Below are 20,260 nucleotides of genomic sequence, written 5' to 3'. Positions count from 1 at the left end.
CCAATAAAATGATCATCATCATCATCATCACATCCCGGGATTCAGTCTGGGCTGTGGCTGGAGATGACTGAGGCCTGTCGGGTTCAAGCAGGCGAGCCCAGCTTGCTGTACAGCAGTGAGTCAGGTACCTTGCAGGATTGCAGGGTGGGGTGCGGGGCAAATCCCATCCAAACCCCACTGTGCTACTGGTGGACTCAAGCGTGCAGCAAGCCCAGGTCCAGAGACCCCACTGCCACCAGCCCCTCTGGCCCAAGCGGGAGAAGATGATTGACTTCATTTCCTGTTGGGGCAGGAGAGGCTGATGGACAGGATAGTCCTCCCCTTGTCCTCCCTGACCAGCCTGACGGCCCCAACAAGCCCAGTACCTGACCTGGGAGAACAAATCCTAGTTTACTACACCTCCTATCTGACCAGGATTCCTTACTCTTTCAGGTCCTTCCCCACTGTGAACTCCAACTTCTGTGCCTGCCAGCATTGCAGAACTGACAGGCTGGTCAGGTGGGTACCGTGAGTGCCGTGGTCAGCACTGGGAGCTGTGTAGATCGGATGGCCAGGCAGGCCGCAGGAACGCCCCAGGGAGGGAGGGGTCAGTACTGACACTGCAGCTCCTGGCACAGGAAGCCAAAAGTGACCATCTGAGAGGCCTTTTTAGTCCAAGATGATGAGAGTTCCTCCAGGAGCAGATGGGCCACTACAGGAGCTGAGCCTGTTGTGCACTGTCCCTTGGGAAAGCTGAGTTCAACAGCTATCTGCAGACCAAAATGACTCTGCTGATTCCCAGAAAGGAACTATCATATTTTAAGGGAAGTAACTCATGCTATCTTTGGTTAAACTACTACCTACTTCAGCTCCTGGGTTGTCTCTAAACCAGGCTGAATGAACTGAGAGATGTCCAGTTTTGTTTAAAACTGCTCGAGATCCGAAGATCAGGTGGCATACAGAACAGCAACAGGAGTAAGGCGCTTTGTGCTCCTTCTTTGTTTGTAATGTCAGAAGCGCAGAAGCACAGCTGCCTCTAGGCCGGTGTAAAGCCTCAGAAGCCTGAGGAAGTGAGACACCTGGCCATGAGGGGGCTGCAGAGGCACTGCACTGTGCCTCTTCCCCAGTGTAAACAGACAGCTGTGAGCCAGCCTTCCTGTTAGCGCGCTGCTCATGAACAGAGGGGAGCACCGCAGTATGTGCAGCAGGTGCGATCACCCATTACTGCTTAATGTTGCTGATTGCTAATGAGTTCACTTCAGTGTTCTGGTTTAGCTGATTAAACTGCGTGCTGTGTTGCGATTGTCTATATTGAGGGTACCCTGCTCTTCCGTTCTGTGATCCAGGTACTTTCTAACAAACTGATACCAAACAACATACTTTTTTTAGTGTATTCGTATCTGTGAAGTGCTTGAGTGGTGAAGTCTAATTGCAATTGGCAGCACGTAAGACAATGGCTGAAGTTCCCTCTCTGCTCCCACTGTAGAGTGAGGGATGGTGTGGCCTGAGACCTACAGGGGGCGCTACAATACACTGGACTGAAAATGGAACTGCATGGAATTGGAAAGTGGTGCATTATTGAGGTATGAACAGTACAACAAAATACGTAAATCAGCAATTGATAAAGTGTCGTCCAAGTTACGTGTTCACAGTTCCATGTTTTGGTCCCTGCAGTCTCCCCTGTCAGTGTCTTGTACGCTCGTCATCAGCAGCGATGGCTGCAGCTGCTGTCTGCTGCCTCTCCCTGATCCATTTCTACACGTGGATGTCCTGACCATGCCCTGTCGCTGGCGTTGTTTCTGGCACTGCAGTGTGTCAGAGGAGCTCCAGGGGTGTTTTCGTCCTTCCGATGTGGTTTTGCAAAAGCACTGCAGAGATTTCCATCAAGCCTGGGGCACCACTGCGTCCGGGACAGCACCATTCTTGTGCGCGATTTATGGCGGACGGATGCGAGGGTCTTCTTAAGAAGAGTGTTTCCTGCTTTTCGGACAGCACCTCACTGACCTTGGGTGTGCATTCCTCTTCTATTTATCCTATTTGAAGTTTTACTTGTTAGTCACTGATAGCTCTTCTACAGGATGTGCACGGACCTCTCCTTCGCACTAGCAAGCGGTAGTTAATGTGTGGCAGTCATTGAAGGTGTCCACGCTGCTCTGGCTGCAGCTGTATGTAAACAATACACACAGACCCCTGGGAAATTAAGGGTGTGACAAAGCAGGGAGAAAAATAATAACACTTTGAGTTAATAGGGTATGTTTCATTGCAAACTATGTCAAAGTGCTTCACCAGCACAAGGGCCCTCATTCTGAGGGAGTGTGAAATACGCTGCCTTTCTTCATGTTCTGGGCTTTCTAAAAGTGTTTCACTGGGACGATTGATGTTGGAGTGTCCTTCGCTCTGCCTATTGTGTGAGTCCTGCACCACGCAGGGCAGGTGCTGCGCAGACAGTGGGGGCTCTGTGTCTTGGCCAACCGGTTAATTAACACAAAGTTCCTCCTCCGGCCCGTGTCCTCCTCCGTCTGCTCCTGCTCCTGTCCCAGTCTGCCCAGGATCTGGCCTCCCACCACCTCCGGAATGCTCTGCCGGAGCTGATCCAGCCTCCGACTGCGCTTGAAATCCCACATGGAGGACCTCCCTGGGCCGCCCAGGGCCGCCCAGGGCCACCCAGGGGCAAACATGTCATCATACTGTGGGCGGCGGCGTCTTGGGCCGAGGTGAAACTGAAAGATGAAAACCGAGACGAAGCCGAGCTGCTTTGAAGGAGGAAGGAGCCCTGCCCTCCCTCCCCGACACCCTTCATCCCTTTGTTCTTGGGTAGATTCTTCACTGTGAAGCACTGTGTCACTGGGGACTCGTGCCTGGGGCCAAGAGTGACTTCCAAATAAGAAAGTAAAAGGTTAGCAAGCGAGGACGCCTGCCTGGTTGATCTGAGGATCTCTTCTAGTAGTTTCGCCAGTAGACACCAGGAAACCTACCTGCTTCAACAACATGGCTGGCTAGGCAGCATGTTCCATACTCCCACAACACTTTGTGTAAAAACTTGCCTCCTGTTCTCAGTTTTAAATGCACTTCACTGTAGTTTCCACTTGTTGGTTCCATGTGTTACTGTGGCCTCTGAAGAAGCCCAATGGGTTCACTTCATTACTGCCTTTGAGGAGTTCTGAAGGCTTGAATCAGTCCCATCTCTTCATCCTGTTGCGCTCACCCAGGCTGTTGTCAGCCGCCTTACCCTGAGGGACAGTCTGGTGGAGTGTTCAGGGGAGCTGGGGTCCACAGCAGAATACCACAGCTTTGATCATCTTAATTAATAATATGCACCTTGAATTCCCTCCAGCAGGACACTGTTTTATATTTAATCTTTTGTGTATTCAAATACGTCCGTCCATCCATTTTCTAACCACTTCATCCAATGTAGGGTAGTGGGGAAGTCGGAGCCTGTCTCGATACAGCCTGGATGAGCCACTAGTCCATCTCAGATCACATGTCAGTCAAGCGCAATTTGCAGTTTTACAATTACCTGGAGAGTACCCGTTTACACAGCGTGAAGCACCTTGATTACCTGGACCACAGAGCAGGGAGTTCAAGCCCTCAGCCTTTGAATTACGAGTCCAGAAATCTAGCTGCTCCTCCACACTACTGTCACAAAGCTTCCTTTCGGCTGCCCTGACTTGTGAGGTCAAGACGACCTCCTGAAACTTCCCAGAACCATACAAAAAATCCCACATGCTGCTTCAGGAAAACACAATGAACCTGTCTTTCCTGAGCAAACGTTTGTGGGTGGAGTGTGGGAGGCCTCTTCTTGAGATGCTATTGTTCCATCCATCCATTGTCTACCCATTCATCTAACTCAGGGTCACAGGGGAGCTGGAGCCTGGGCACAGGGTGGGGTGCACCCTGGATGGCACAGCAGCCAATGGCAGAGCTGACACACACACCCACTCACACCAGGGACAATTTCCCAGAAGACACCTAACCCACCAGCATGTCTTTGGACTGTGGGAGGAGAAGCCAGAGCACCTGGAGGAAACCCACACAAACACGGGGAGAACATGCAGACTCCACACAGACAGCAACCCAGGCCTGGAACTGGACCCCAGGAATGCTGACCACTGCGCCGCAGTGGCACCCACTACTGTCGTTGTTATTTCTCTTTCTTTTTCCATTCATAGCTGATCTCTGCCTTGTAATAACTGTGAATCGGCACTTTAAGTGGGAAAGTAGTTCACAACAGGGATACAATAAAGCCATTATTCTCTTAATTAACATGAAATAAAAAACTGCTGTTCACAGATGTAAGACATTTTGCGTATTCAGGATTCATTATTTACTGTAAATGTCTCCGTTTAATCGGCCACTAAGCCTGACCTCCGGACCAGAAGGGTTACCATAGTTTATACAAAATGTACAAGACGTAAAAATATATTTCCCCTGTTATTTATTGTTAGATTTGATCAAAGCAAATGAATTAAAAGATTTTATTCAGACCCTGCAGTGTATTAACTGATGAATTAGTGCATCAGCTTGAAGTTTTCGTTGCTGTTACTACCGCAGAGACGGGTAGCAAGAACGCCCAGATCCGGACAGATCTACATTACGGCCAAGTCCGGGACACACTCTTAGAATAAAGGCTGTAAGCCATTCAACATAGGGGGGGGAAAGAAATGTTGATGTTGTGGCTCACAAGATAAGGTCAGTTTACTAGTATTTATTTTATTGTGCTGAAGGGGAATGAAGTGAAAAACAGATATAACAATAGTCAATAGGCGGGACGAATTAGAACGCCAGCGTTCGTCAAATAGATCGAAGTATTTTTTAGGATACCGAAAATGTTTCGGTTTTTTTTCTTATCACTTATATTTCATATCTTATGACATGCAATGTAAATAACCCGTGCTTTTAGCCGTGGGCTCGGCTTTGCACCTGTGTGACGTACGGGGGCGGGCCTGTACCCCCCAGTCCCCAGTCGCTCAGGCTTGCGGCGCGGGAGAGCTCGGTTCGTGCGCGTCCTGTTTGGGTACTGGGTCCGGCGGTTCGGGAGGCGCAACAGAAAGCCGACAGCAGAAGAGACTGTATTGTTCAAACTATTGCAGAGCGCTTGGGGAGGAGCGAGGCTGTGAGAGGAGAGCGATTTCTCGCCGTGCTCCACGGATTCATCTAGACTTCCTGAAATAGGAAAACGGGGGATCAACTTCCAACATCCTGCACAAGCAGTATTTTTAAATGTTTTGTGAGCGGTGACTGGGGAAGGCGTGTGCTGTCTCTATAAAGTTCATGCGGCGCTGCAGGGAGACTGCTAATATCTAGATTCACTCAGGGCGGTTAGCATTCGCGCTGCTCTGTCTGGGGATAGATACCACCTAATATCTCGGGATTATTTCGCCCCGCTCGGATACTCCTGCCGGTAGCTGCAGCTCCGCTCCACCGTGCACTTTGGAAAGAGGAAATACAACCGCCAGCATGAGCAGCATTTAAAATCCCAGAAGGCGAAAGGTGTTGGGACCAGCTAGCCGGAGACTTGAGAGTCGGAAGATGAAGACCGAGGTGCTGTGGCTGTTGCTGTGCGTCCTTCCCGGCTGCTGGACAGCAGCGCTGGGCTCGGATGGAGGTAGGTCGGGCTGTGGTCGTCCAGCCGGTGTCCTGCAGGCTTCAGAGCAGAGAGATGTCCGCCTGGCTCGCTGGTGGGTCCGCGAAACTTGCTGGCACTAGCGAGGTGCTTTTATGTATATTAAAAGACACCACTCTAGCCTGTTTTAGTATTGGCGACATAAAACCCTTATGTGTGCTTGTTTATTCCCTTATTTCTCTCGTTACGGGCAAGGAAGTCATTTCCTTAGTGCACTGAATAACAAAACCGGTCAAACTGGAAAAAACAGATAGGAGCCACTGTTTTGTTTGTTTGGAAATCAGCCACTTCTCACCGGCGTGTTTATTACGAGAAAGGATCGTTTTATACTGTGTGTAACAAGATTAAAAGAGAAATTGTACGGCAGGATCAGCAATGAACAGGTCCTCGGTGGAGAGCCAGACGGTGCGGGAGTAGGGACGCAGGGTGCTCTTCTTTTGAGCTTCGTGTGGTAAAACGTGTTACACAAGCAGCCCAGATCCAGGTGGAGGGGAGACGCACCTACAGGCCAGGTTACCGAACTGTTGACTTTTTCCATCGGTCGTGCTTGGCCTCAGGGGGGGAAGGAGAGGGGTCCCCGTGGGGTCCCCGGGTGTGCTGGCTGGTCCTGGTCCCCCTGAGCCGGGGGGGCTGAGCCGTGTGTGGTCACGGAGCCTGGTGTGCGTGTTGTTTTCAAAATCGTTCCCCTCCCGGGCCCGCCTTGTCTACCTCAATTATGCCTTCTTTCGGGATATTTGCGAAACAAAATCGATTCTTAGTACAGTTTTGCCACTTTATACCTATTTATTGCAAACTATTGTAGCTTAGATTATGCAAGTATACTTAATTTTAAAATGCCGTTACCGAAATTCACCTGGTGAACGTGGAAAAACACAGAAAAACAGTTGTTTAAAAAAAAAATGAGCGTAGCTCGCGTACATCGTCTGCACGGCAAGAGCTCTCAGCTGAGTATTTTATATATGGGTACAGAGGCAGTGCATAAGGGAAGATCGAGATCTCATACGTACTGAACTGAAAATTGTATGTATATAATATACCTTACGATTGCAAGTCTTAATAAATTGATTTGAAGACTCGAAACAGGGAATGTGGAACAGCATCATTTGATATAATTAACGACACTTGACTTTTTGCAGTCACACACCTGCACACTCGGCTTGCAGTATGAGGCGCTGATTGAGGGTCACCCATGGAACCGGCTGGGCTGTGGCCCTCGGGCCGGGCCTGACCACCTGGGAGGTGATGTACTGCCTTTGCGTGGATCAGGCCGAGACTTCCAACAGTGAAGTGTGGTCTTCACAGCAGCTCGGATGTCTTGTGTGGTGTGGAACAGCAGCGTGGCCATGGGAGTGAATTGGCGATACATTACAGCACTGCCCCTAGCTCTGTGGACATGAATGTCAAAGCTGCTGCTAACAGTTTCACTCCTAAAGTGACAAAAATCACCATCTTTCCTTTTAAGTCAGCAGAGGGAAATGGGTATCGGAGTGAATGAATGCTTTGTGAGTTGCTCTTATTTAGCAGAGTGAAAGTTAGAGAATGCAAATGATCTCTTGCCCAGAACATGTGAGTTCTCACATGTTAAATATAAGTGCAGGTTTCTGCTCCTGCGGCTATTTCAGGCTGTGGGCTGTGTGTTCAGAGCAGCTCTGTTCTGGTTAGTTGAGCTGCTGCTGCAGATTATTTTGGGTCTGAGGTCTGTTCTGGTTAGTTGAGCTGCTGCTGCAGATTATTTTGGGTCTGAGGTCTGTCCGACCCTACTGTGTGAAAACTGAGGCAGGGGAGAGAGATGGCAGGTGTGGGGTCCTTCTGGGCCGGAGAGATGGCGAGGACAGAACGTACCTGATGGTGCTGTGCCCCTTCGCCCCCTCCTGGGCAGCAGTGGTGTGGTCTGCAATGATGCTGGTCGCCAGCAGCCTGCTGCGATGTCGGTCCGGCACAGGAACTTGCAGCCGCTCTGTTTCAGTTCCTGGGCACCACTTCCTCCCGGCTGTGGTAGCGTTTCGACTGCATTGCTACACAAATTGCGAACTAGTGCTCCTGCTAGCTGCTCTTGCTGGTGTTGTAGTGTTAACTGGACAAGAGAGCAGGTGACTCCCACCCTCCAGAGACACAACAGCCGTGTCTGAAGCAGGCACTCGAACCCACAGCCTACCTGTCACTTTCCCACTTTGCTGCGCTGCCCCTACTATGGCCAGCATAGTAAACTGCAAACAAGTGTAGGCATTAATGAATCTTGAGGACTTCAGAAAAAGCATCATTCCTAGATGTGTGCTGGACACTCTCAGGCAGAGCTGCAGTACAGGACTGGAGGACCAGCTGCCGAGAGAGAACAGCCCTACTGCCTGACCTGCATCGCTGTGAGGACAGGAGTAGGGCCTTCAAGTGAGGTTTTAAATCGAGCTTTACAGTAGCTAGTGAGACCCCATGAAGAGCAGCTGGTTAATGTGGGCTTGGAAAGAGTTCAGAGAGCACCTAGAGTGGTCCTGGGGGACAGTCTTTTACAGACAGGTTCCAGACCGAAGGCTGTAAGATCCTAGGAGGCGTCTGCAGTGTCAGCCCAGGGGCGTGTTGCACAGTCCGTGTGCAGCTTGTGTGGTCAGGTGTGCTGCACGCAGCAGTAGCAGAAGGAGGCCAGGGGGAGACAAGTGGAGACCAGCAGGCAGTCCGCTCAGGGGAAGAACAGGAAGCGTGTGGACACGCAGTGGGTTCTTGGTAATCTGGAACAAGTGATGCCCAAATATGGGGTATCTGTAGGAGACGGCAGGACAAAGCATTGGGGTCCCACAGCTACTGCTTGACCAAGCGGGCAGGGTGGGTTGAAAGGTGAACGTTCTGATGAGCCAGAGTGGTAGAGGAGGCCAGTGTGGTGGCTTGTGAGCGAAGGGCAGTACAGCAGTGCAGTCTGAGACACATCCTGGTTTCTGCCTGCAGTAGCTCATCAGCCCCCTGAAGCAAGACAGTCTCTATGGTCCAGAGACTAATTGATCTTTAGTCATTTAAACCTCCCCCAGGCTGCCAACTCGTACTATATCTCTGTATTGACATGACTCACAGTGGCTCAGGAGTGACTTGACTGTGTGTGAGTCATTGATGAGACTTGTACCATCCGCAGAGTGGTTCGATCATCGCGCTATGATTGTGGAATAATTGCAAATATTCTAACTGGTACACTGTGTTGTAGTTTGGCTCACAAGGGGTGGAGAACTGTAAGGTTCTTTCCATTAGCACAGTGCTCTTCAAGGACAGAGGCCTCCTTGCTTGTGGAAGCACGCTCTCGGTTAGGATGGGAGGGCCTGAGCTGGGATCCGCATCTCCATGTGCTACGTCTGCAAACTGAGTTTCTTTCCAAAGGCATCTCATCTCCCGTGAAGGTGTTTGTTGAAGCTTGCTGAGCTTCTCAGTACTAAACGGGCAATCAACATTCACAAATTATAACCTTCTTATTTCAAATCGAATGTTTTTTATACTTAATGAAACCAAATTTCTCAAAGCTGCACTGAGGTCTCTTGACTTAGTGGGCCGAGGAGGGGTTCAAGCAGGGACAGGTAAGGGGTTTGGGTTGACATGCTGCTGTTTCAGGGGCGGTCCTGTCCTGCTCTGGTGTCATTATCATGTGCAGCCTCGGCGCGTGTCGCTGTGGTTGTGCAGGGAGAGGGGCGTGAGGGGGCCCACCTCTCTGTGGTGAAGTCTCGGGCCGCGGTGAGACCTGGCCTCTTCCCAGAGCCTCTGTGAGCTGGGCCAGCGTGGACACTGGACTGGGGTCTGGGCCCACCACAGGGGACGGCGCTGGTCTGGGCTTGTTGGGGGCGCGGGTCAGCGAGGGGGAAAGCCTCATTTGCTCATGTTGGGTTCTCCAAAGGTCAGGTGCGAGAGTGGTGCTTTGGTCCAGGGGTCCCCTGAAGTTCCTGATCTTGGGGACCCACAGAACTGCTGGTTTCATTCCAGCTGTGCCCTTAATCAAACCCTTAACTGCTTTATTGTACAATTCACTTCACCCCCATTTTAGTTTTTTAGTTCCTAAAGATCTTCCAAGTTAACCTTTTAACCATCTCATTTCACACATAGTGTCAGATCTCCAACCTTTGAATAGAAAAATCAACTTGCAGAGATTCCAATTAGGATTTACCTTTGCAGTTAACAGAAACGCTATTAAAATTAGAAGGTTAAGTAAAGCGCTGGGCTGGAAAGACCTCCAGCTGGAGTGGGGGTCCCCAGAAGCAGAGTGGGGGACCCCTGTACTAAGCACCCTTGCTTCAGTATTCCAGCCTCTCTTCTCCTTCGGCTGTGGAGAGCATTTGCATAATAGCCTGGCTGTTTGGGAGAGAGTCTTGTCGGCTGACATTCAGTTCTGCACAGCCTTACTCTCCAGGGAGGGTGTTGTCACTGACATTCTGTGTGCGTGCCCACGATGCATGAATTCATTGTGCCAAGACAAAGAATTAATTTTTGTAAGCACTGAGCTGCTAATCGTTAATGCCTCGGGAGGAGCGATTCAGGGATTCTCTTCCCTCCGCAGTGGATCGGAAAATGAACAGCCCTGTTTGAATTAAAAAGCATTTGAACAATATTGAGCTTATTGTCCACGTCCTGTCTTTAGAATTCCCTCGTGCGCTAGAATGCAGTTGTACGGTAAATATTATATTTCCTTCTTTGTTTTCAGATCTGATAGCCGGACTCCTAATGACCATGGCTTGTTTCAGTGACGGGACCATGTGTGAATTTGAAGTGAGGAAATTGGGGGAAGTTACAGTGCATTCAACTTGTAATGGCAGGAAACAGCCCCGGAGAACAAAGGGAAACATGTTTCGGTTTCAGCGCACAGAGGATGATCATATGAGAGGGGGAAAAGAAAAAAGAAAACTCGAACCCTTAAATAATTGCATTTACGGTGAGGCAGAGTGTGTGCAGGTGGAGAGGCTTCTGGTTCCTGCATTTGCTTTTAGTGTGGCCTGTAATTGAAGAGAAAACAGGTAATTGAGTCCATCTGTGGGCTTGTGAATTAGCCGGGGCTTGAGGTCGTGACATGTCAGGACTTGGCTGACTGGGGGCGTCCACACTGCTGCTGATTGGGAAGGTGGTCCAGAGTGGAGTGGGCAGAAGGCGCTGTCGGAGCACACCCTGCAGCTCTGCGCTGGAGTGGGCTTCCTGGTGCCCCCAGTGTCGCGGTGAGTGAACCAGGGCTCTGCTGGGGCCGGCTCTCCGACTGTCCCCACTGCTTCAAAAATAAGAACTCCTTGCATTTATATAGCGCCTTGTCAAGTAGCCTGAGGAATCCTGCTGCTCCCGACATCGTTGCCAGCCCATCGAGGTGCGAGCTGCGCAACGCTGGAATCGCATTCTTGAGCCGAGCTTGAGTCTTGTGAAAGGGGGGTACAGGCCAGCACAACAATATGGTGTGTGGTGGGGTGGGGAGTCCTCTGAGGTTACGCCCCTGTTAAGAGTCACACGCTCGGGCTGCAGGGCTACTGCTGAATGTGAAAAAACTGCCTGTGTGTCGGCCAGCATCCTGGCGAGGTGTCTCCGTCTCAGTGAGAGCCGTGCCTAATTAGTCACCATTAGTCACTGGCCTTTTCACAGTACAGCCAGACAGACTCCCCTGCACCCCACTTGGCCTTCGACACCGAGCATGTGCAGCCATCTTCCGGCGTTCTTGTCTCTTTTGGTGGCGAGTGCTGACGATGATGAGCTCATCAGCTGAATGCCTTGAAGTTCATTGCAGTAGTCCAACGACTGCTTGCAGCGTTACCAGGCTGTGAAAAGGGGCACCTCTTGCTCTGGTTGTATCTCTGTATGTAAAACTAGAACAGATTTCTTCCTTGCCTTCATAATGGGTCGTTCTGCTCATTCGTGCCCTTTGAGCAGTTGCATCACAATCTAATTACTCGTCTTACTGGGGGATCGTGGCTGGCGTGAGTGATCCAGACAGCTCTCGCGATCTGAGCTCTTACTGGTTCAAAGAAAGTGAGCTGTTCGAGGTGTGTTGTGGTGTCCAGGTGCTGTCACAGGGGAGCCATGTACTTCCTGTCTGTCACCCCCAGTGGGAGATCGGTCACCCCCAAAAGGATTCTCCAGGAGATGTAGTAGGTGGTGAACAGCCCCCTCTCATCACTGTTTACTACCTGTTTTCTGGGCTTGAGAAGAGTGAGTGTGGTGGTCATTTCCTGTTTGTTTAGCATTGCAACAGTCCTCCTGAGGAGTGCTGTCTTCTGTGTTAGTAAATGAGCTAGTGACCTTGGCCCTTGTTTGCCGGAACCTATACAGCAGGCTGTTGGTTTTGGTGTGTTTATTTGCACTGTTTCTGCTTCCCAAGGGCATTCCCATTTGCCTGACAAACCAGGAAGCCTGATGCTCCGGAGCTGGGTGCGTGCTCACGGCAAGCAGGTGGTGCATGATGGGACGTCTCTGTCCAAGCTTGCTCTTCCCCGCAGGGTCGGTCTGCGTGCGAGCCGGGGCTGTGTGCCAGACAGCGCAGCTGACTTTGAATCTGTGCTTCTTCTCGTGCTCCACACATGACCCTCACCCCCAGCTTCTCGCCCTCCAGGCAAGTGTGAATGTGTGTGTGGGTGTGAGTGAGAACGCAGCCTGACTCTCGCACCATCGATCTTCTCCAGCGCCAGGTGGCTGCGCCTCGGGTTCACGCTCCCGAAGAGCGATGAGCCCGCGCGGTGGCGTGTGGCGCAGGGCCGCCAGGAGCCAGGCCGCCTCAGGGCAGGGACCCTCAGTGCCCGCAGTGCGTCGAGCCCTGTCCTGGTGGGTAGTGCGGAGAGCACAGTGTTCAGCTCGGAGCAGGCCCGCGCAGTCCTCTCGCCTGATCCGCTCGATCGCTGACCTGCAGCCGTAATCACCCTGTTGACGTTAATCAAAGATGTGGGGGACGGCGGCGCTCTGCCATCGCAGCTTCGCGCGTACAGGCGGTGTTTTTCACCAGTCTGCTGAGCTTCTGGGAATCCAGGCACAGAAGGGAAAACGGGATGTGCGATTAGTTAAAGAGCGAAAGTGAGAATTTGTTTTCTCTCCCCTGGGCACACGGGAGACAGTGTCTTGGTTACAGAAGAGCGCTGGGACCCGAGTCTGGGAGCCGCTGCCAGGCCCGGGCTTTGGGCATGTCTTCCTGTAGGATCCTGTGGATTAGCTGCTGTCCTTCATGTCCTCTGCGCCCCACCTCTTTCCTTCTGCCTGCCAGAGTTTTACTACAGGAAACCTGTTAGACAACTGCCGATAACCCAGGGTCTTCTCACAGGGCTGCGTCTTGTGCAATACTGGTGTGTAAACAGGCAGTGCTGATCTGACAAATCCACCTTCAGCTTGTGAAATATTCCCTCCCCAACAGCTGCAATTAACACTGCGCATTCGGTGATGATAAAAAAGAACAAATACTTTTTGATGACGCCGTGGAACATAATTGTGGTTTTTCAAGCTAAGCAAAAACTTGATTTCCTCTTAAAATAATGCAGCAGGTCCCAACTTACAGCTTGGAAATATTAATATTTCGAATGCCTGAAACATTAAGTTTTGATTCTGGTTTTATGGGGATCTTGATAGTCCTGTTCAACGTCCATGATAAAGGATGTAATTTACCATCAATCCATGAAATTTACTGTCACAATAGAGCCCTATCCATCACTCGGGATCCCAGCTGTCCCGGCCACGAACTTCTCCCCCCTGTGCTCTGACAGACGGGAGTGCGCACAGACCACTAGGCTCAAGAACAGCTTCTACCATATGGCAGTGCGCATGATACACAGCTTACTGTGCAATGCATCAGAACTAAACACACCTCTGCACTCTGCACTTTGCATCTCTTCTGTGCATTGTTTGCTCAGTTTGTTGCATGTACATACTGTCATTGTTTTATTATTTACTGTTTTGTAATGTACTGTCTACATTGTGTGGTTTTGTCTGCTGTACTCTGCATGTCCTGAGAGTAAATAGGAATAAGACTATCTGCTTCTCTGCTGGGTCTTGCACCATGTCTTCACCATTGTGTAAAGCTAGTTTAGAGTAAGTTTTCTACTGACAGACGTGAGTTATACTCGACAGGCACTTGTTTGAGGAATTTGGGTTAAATGTGTTTGCCGGTTTGAGTAATGAGGCCCTTGGCTGTGTTTGGTATAAATGGGCTTGTCTCTTTTCAGTGTTACAGTTTTCAGTTTACAGAAATGACTGTTCTGGATATTTCTCTGAGATTGTTCATTTTGACCCTGAGGGTGAAGATTGGAAGTTTTCAGAAAATTCCGATGGAATTGAAATCTGGAATTCCACTTCCACAGTGCACATGTTAAGACTTACCGCAATTATCAATCCATCTGATCCATCAGCCACCACACTGTATGTATATCAAACAAGAATTTGAATTAAATCCTTAACTATTAATCCTAAATTAATTGTTTCAGAATCATGGATTAACATTTTGCCCTACCCATTATGTTGTTTCTCAAGGAAAATGCATTAAAAGAATTAATTAAAGGCCTCTTATCGACTCAGACTCTTCACAGTACTGCAGTGTTTGATTCATTTCTCGGATTTAAGGCTTTGAAAAAGGCCAGGCTGCCCCTGGTGTGTCTGCTCCCGGTTAGAGACCTGCCCCATCCTGGGCAGCTTCTACATCAAGAGTGAGAACGTTTCTTTACAAGACAGCTGTTGGTGCTGCCTGGTTTTAGCTGCTGTATTGTTTTCTGGACGGTGTTTGATTTCCTGCCGTGTTTCATATTTGTTTATTAATTGGGTTGCGTATTTTCAGTTTTGGATCGTACTCGCCTGAGAAACTTCAGTTTAATTATTGTAGGAATAAGCAGTGCCTCAGGCCTGAAAGCCCCGAGAATGTTATCAGTTGAACTTGTTTACACATTAAGACAACCTTTTTTCGGTCTTATTGATGTTTCCATCTGGAAAGTTTTAGTACCTGTCTGGAGAGGTGTCTGTAGAAAGTGTGCTGGACTTGCATTCTGCCCCAGTTCTGTGTTCTGCAGTTGACTGGTAGCTGTGGTCTGATTTCATGTGTATGCTTTTTTCTTTACTTTCTGATGTTTTTCATGCCACCGTACATGCTGATCATTCTCTTCACAAAACTTGATTAAAGTACAGCAATCCCGCTGACGATAATTCACGCCGCTTGTTTGGTTACGCAACTCTGCAAGAAAAATACCATCTTTCCCAGCATTTTCATTATATTAAATTTACAGTTTTTGCAGGTAGAGCTGCTACTCCAGCTCTATTGGATTAGAGAGGTTCAAACGAGAAGACTTCAGCCCGTGAGTGAATTGGGTCTCATCTAGCCAGTTCCTGAAAGATGCCAGGGTGTTGCTCCAAACAAATGGGCACGCAGCTTGTTCCATTCTCCCACCAGCCTTTGTGGAAAATACTTCTGGTTTAAAAGCAGTTTCCACTGTTGCCCTCCGGTTCATGTTTAGTGGAACGGTTGATTCTGAAGACTTATACTGCGTTGACTCTGTCAGATTTTGGTTACTTGTATCAGCTTCCCTCAGTCTTCTCTGCTCAAGCCTGAGAAGGCTCAGCTCCTTCAGTGTGGGACATGCCCATAAATGTTTTGATTTGAGGTGGGGGGGAAACACCAGCCCTAGATCCACGTAGCACTAGTGTGACAGCAGCAGAACTGCACACATGCTGCAGATTGCACCTCGTTTGAGGAGTAAAGATCGTGACGTAAAAAATGTAGTGGAGAAGTGAAACGCCTACACCAATTTAAGCTGTGGTCTAGCGTATTGTGTCAAACTGCGAAGGAGTGTGGCTGACTGGCAGCGTGCTTAATGTAATGCGATTGGGGAAAATGAAATTCGAAAGTTTGTGACGTGGGCTCTTTCGACTTGACTGTTGAAGCTTAATGTCAGTTTCAGAGGTTGGCAGCGCAGGTCAATTGTGTGGGCTGGTCTTTCTTTTACAGAAATTGCCTTGTATCTCTGGGCAGCTTGGTGAGCGCCGTGATGCGCCGGAGACAGAAGCTGGTCTTGCTGCTCGTCCAGGGGGTGAATGTCTTGTGCTCCACTCAGCTGCGTGAAGGGTGCTGCCTGTGAGACGGCAGCCTTCTGAAAATCTTTGTCCCAAATCCGCTGCCAGCAGGTGCTCGTTCTGGGGAAGGCTGAGGCAGGCTGTGCCAGTCCACAGCTCTCTGCCAGGTTGGCATTCCTGTCATTCTGGTAAAGGCCCAGTTCAGAGCTGCCAGTCACAGCTCACAAGTGTGTCTGTGGGAGGGCATTCGTGAGGCCAATGAAAAGTCATTCAAACACAAGGGAGAGCATGTGAACTCCACACAGACGGGCACCGGAGGACAGTACTGAGCCCCGAGCCCTGGAGCTGACACACAATGACTCTGTGCTGTGCTGAATATTCTCTCCAAAGTATAGATGGCGGACCCTGCGCTCTGACCTTGTCTGTGTGTCTCATGGAGAGCAGGCTGGGGTTTGCGAAAAGACAAGAATTCCTACTACAAGAAATTGTGTATGGCCAATAAATCGGTGTCTTGTATAAAGCAGCCACACGAGTGGTGTTTCTAGTCTCGCTGGGGCGACTGCTCGTGTCGGGCCCGGGTGTGTCCCTCCCGGTCTGACCCGCACCGAGCCGCTGAAGCCACCCGTCGCTCTTCTGCCCGTGAGCGCCCTCGCGGTACCGCGAGTCACTTGAGCAGCGTGTAAACGGTGACTTCAGAGCAAGCCCGTTCTCTGGGAGCGCTGAGCGCGCGACCCGCCCTCCCTCCCGGGGACACAGGCGCTCCAGCAGGGTGTGGGTCAGAAAAGCACCAGGATGCCCGTGTGATCCAGGAGAGGCACCGAGGCCATCGGAGAGCCTGAAGGTTGAAGCACGACTGATTAGAACATCAGTATGAACATCAGTTTCAGTAAAGATCAGGAACGGTCTGCGCGGTGTAGTGAACACCTGGTGTAGGAACAAGAACTTCCGTGTGGGAAAGCAGAAAGAGAACTTTTTGGCTTCAGGAACAGAGTCCAGACGAGCAGAGATCTGAGGGCGTGGTGTGAAGAGCTGAAACCCGTCGGCACAGGGAGAGGATTTAAGACATGAGTCTGTTACTGAGAGCCGGGAAAAGGCCAGATCCAGGTTGAAGGGGTTCTTGGGCTTGTGGCGTTTGTCTAGAATAGGAGTCCTGAAATGCCAGTAAAAGGAAGCAGACGGAAAGGCCAGGGGAACAGGAGCTGTGGGCTTGGAGAGACTGCGCTGACGCGCTCCCTGAAACGATCTTCGTCGGGCCGATGTTGCCCGTCCTGTGCAGGAAGTGGTAGGGACGAGTGTGCTGGCGCCCAGGTTCTTGCCTTGTTGGTCTGGTGACATTGTCTTGTGGGGTTTATCAGGGATGTCGGGGTGTCGGGACCTGACGGCGGTGTCTTGAAAGTGCCCTTGCTCAGAGGAGTGGGCAGAGAGCCGGCGATGAGTCCGTCTCCCTCGGTGCTGGGAGTGGCTGGGCTGCCTTCAGTTTCTCTTAGGTGGAAGTAAGGGGGGAAGTCAGGCTGTTGGTTGTGTGTTTACCTTTAGTGTTCACCTTGATCCTCCCAGAAACGTTCATGGGGGCTCCGATGGGTGTGCACTGGCTGGAGTAGAGGGGGCACTCGGTCCCGTGCCAGCAGGACTGAGTGGATGTGCTCCTCTGCGGTTTGTATTATACCTGCAGCGGTACAAAGTCTTAGATGGCTTCTGCATCTAAGAACAATGTGAGCTGTTATCTTGAAGGCAGCAGCAAACACAGACCTGGTCAGTGCAAACAGGCACTCCTTACCAGCTGTAAAAGCATGATGTTCAAACGGTTAATGATTAACTGCAGTTAGCTGTTAACTGAGCTACTGCACAAGCTTGATCGGAGCCAGCGACCGACCACAAGCTAAATAAAGCCCGACCGAGAGTCCTGTGCACTGCGTCTCTGGCGGGCTCTCACGCGTGAAGGAGAGGGCCCCGCTGGGCTGCGGTTCTGCGCTGGCGGCGTGCGCGAGTGCAGGAGGTCACAGCCTGGGTCGACAGGCAGGTGCAGCTCTGCGCTCCCGCTTAATGTATAGTAAAACATTAGTCAGTCGTTTAAAGAAAATCATGAAGATCCGGGGTTCTAGCCCACTGCGATCAGGGCTGCAGGCGACATTATACCAGTCCAGCTCAAAGTGCTTTTAATGATCCCGTTTGTCTGCTGGGGTCTTTTCATGCACTGCGAGATGTATGTCATTCCAAAACGCGCAGCTCCTGAAGCCCTGGGGTTTTCCCCGGCGAAGAAGGGAGCTGGTGTAGTTCTCGGAGCACAAGGGATCGATCCAAGTTTTGTTTTGCAGTTTAGCTGCCTGGCAGGTTAGCCCTGTTTGGCAGCTTCGAGGTGCTCTGAATTTCCATGCAGCAGACGAAGCGTGCAGCTCCAGGCTGGCTCGGCAGTGTGGGGACGGCAGGGCAGCTGTGCTTGTTTTGAATGGCCAGCTGAGGGGAGGAAGTGTGTTTGTGTGCGCGCTGGAGGAAGCACAATAGTGAGAAGTGAGCTGGCGTGAGGCTGGGGACAATGCGGCGCAGACAGGCCGTGTGCGTGGCCCTCCGTGCAGAGAGGCAGTGTGGGAACTGCTCCTTGCCCCAGGGTCGCGCACACAATGGGCCGAGGAGGAGGGGGGGGGGGGGGGGCGGGTCTGTCACACCGGCCCTGGGGCAGGTCTGCTGATGCGCTGGGGCTTGTGGGATAGGAGCAGCGGGCGTCTGACTCCGGCCAAAACACATCCGTTTTGTTTCCTCTTTGGCACCTTCTATGCAAAGAAAACAAGCTGAAAAGCTGGACCAGCTCTCTTTTCCCTCTCTTTCAGTGCTGCCGCTGTTGTTGGCGATTATGGACTGTTTAGAACAGAAGCAGGAATAAAGTGCTTTCTGTTGCAGGGCTGTGGAGTGATCTGCCCATGAGCACCTTCAGATCTTCTCTTCAAGCTTCTTATTCTTGCCTTCGCCTTGTTTTTATTATAAAGTGCAGGCTTTCAAGATGAAAGGCACTATATAGAGTAAAGATGATTGTTCCTGTTTGTTGTAGAAGAAGAAATACATATACCGTCCTTCGGATGAGACGTAAAACCGAGGTCCTGACTCTCTGTGGTCATTAAAAATCCCAGGGCGCTTCTCGAAAAGAGTAGGGGTGTAACCCCGGTGTCCTGGCCAAATTTCCAATTGGCCCTTACTAATCATGGCCTCCTAATAATCCCCCTCTATGAATTGGCTACATTACTCTGCTCTCCTCCCCACTGATAGCTGATGTGTGGTGAGCGTTCTGGCGCACTATGGCTGCCGTCGCATCATCCAGGTGGATGCTGCAAATTGGTGGTGGTGGAGGGGGGTCCCCATTACCTGTAAAGCGCTTTGAGTGGAGTGTCCAGAAAAGCGCTATATAAGTGTAAGCAATTATTATTATAATTATTATTATATAGTAATGCCTTACTGATATCCTTGAAGACTGCAGTCGTGGATCTTGGAAGTCTTTCCAGTTTACAAGCTTTTGCTTGTTTAATAATCTGTAGGAAAAAGACTCAATACATTTGTGACATCACTTCCTGAAGCCCTCCAGGATGTTGGCATTGTAAGAGCAGCATTTGCGTGCTTTCTGACTGACTCGGTGCTTTCTCGTACGCTCTCCCCTCTGAATGGGAGCTGTGCTGTCGTGACCTCGTGCCTGTGAGGTCAGGAAGGAAGAGCCCCACCCCCTTCCCCGGGACCTGTTCCGATGATGTCAGAGGGCTGGCTCTGCCCCTGCTGGCACGGCCTGGCATTGTGGGAACGGGCCCTGTGACCCCCTGAGCTGTGCTCTGCTCGCAGTCAGGACGGTGCGTGCAAAGAGGGAGAGCGATCGAAGGCAGTTATTACTGGCATTCATCCCCTTAGTCAAGCGCGTCTGTCAGTAGAACAGCCCTCCCTCTAATTCACAAGCTTTTGGGTCTTTAATTAGAAAAATCAAGCCTGCAAGAGAAACATGTCTGCACTTCTGAAGGAACCTGGCCTTGATTGATTGCAGAGACAGTATTAATTATAATACCTGTTATTTGCATGTTTCATTTCTAAAGATCCCAAAGTGCTTAAGGAAAAAGATGGGATCCAGTTCATCCCCCACCTGGGCGACACACAGCAGCCTCACTGCAGAGCAGGTCAGAAAGGAGAGAGAAACTGCTTCACTTATGGAATCGAGCCTTCCGGCATTATAGCCTGGAGACCTGCTTCTATCAGCTGTGCTCTGAAATCTTGAATGGCCAAAGAGTCAGGACCTCAGTTTAATGTTGGCATGTGCCGCAGTTGTGCTGGTCAGGAACCAGCCTAGCTTGGCTTCGGAGCCATGATGGGATCGTGCTACAGGATGATCACACTGCTCACTGAAGCTTCCACTGCATACCTGCATGTTTCCCCAACACTGGTGATATGATCAGAAATGCCTTTTCTGAAGATTTTCACCATCAGCTAAACTCTGCTGGGACTGGTGTAAGTAAATATCCGGCCTGCTGGCGAGCTGGGGGAGCTGCTTCTTGCGGGGCGTGCTGTCAGCGGGAATGATGGATGTGCGTTCTGCGAGCTGCACACCTTAATGGGCTCGGGGGCAGCGTGACCTGCGTCAGCTGGAGGGGTACGAGATAGCTCAGGGTGAGGAGGGCAGTGAGACCGAGATGGGGTCTTGAAGACCCTTTGCGTCCCCGTTTC

General features: G+C 50.7%; 1 protein-coding gene across 2 annotated transcripts in view; it reads left to right on the top strand.

Annotated features, from left to right (window-relative positions):
• Positions 1-4,918: 4,918 nt before the first annotated feature.
• The window catches only part of sema4f (sema domain, immunoglobulin domain (Ig), transmembrane domain (TM) and short cytoplasmic domain, (semaphorin) 4F), a 56,087-nt gene continuing 40,745 nt past the window's right edge, over positions 4,919-20,260 (top strand). For both annotated transcript variants that reach the window (XR_015940018.1, XM_088638920.1), the window contains exon 1: positions 4,919-5,584. Coding sequence is in view for 1 of the 2 variants with exons in the window: in XM_088638920.1 (XP_088495046.1) it covers positions 5,509-5,584 (76 nt within the window). In the remaining variant the exon portion in view is untranslated. The remainder of the gene's footprint in view (positions 5,585-20,260) is intronic.

The sequence above is a fragment of the Lepisosteus platostomus genome, chromosome 1 (genome assembly GCF_059453375.1).
Source record: "Lepisosteus platostomus isolate fLepPlt1 chromosome 1, fLepPlt1.hap1, whole genome shotgun sequence".
NCBI lineage: Eukaryota > Metazoa > Chordata > Actinopteri > Semionotiformes > Lepisosteidae > Lepisosteus > Lepisosteus platostomus.
Note: the sequence above shows the minus strand (reverse complement) of the source record. Positions and strands in the feature narration are given on the sequence as shown.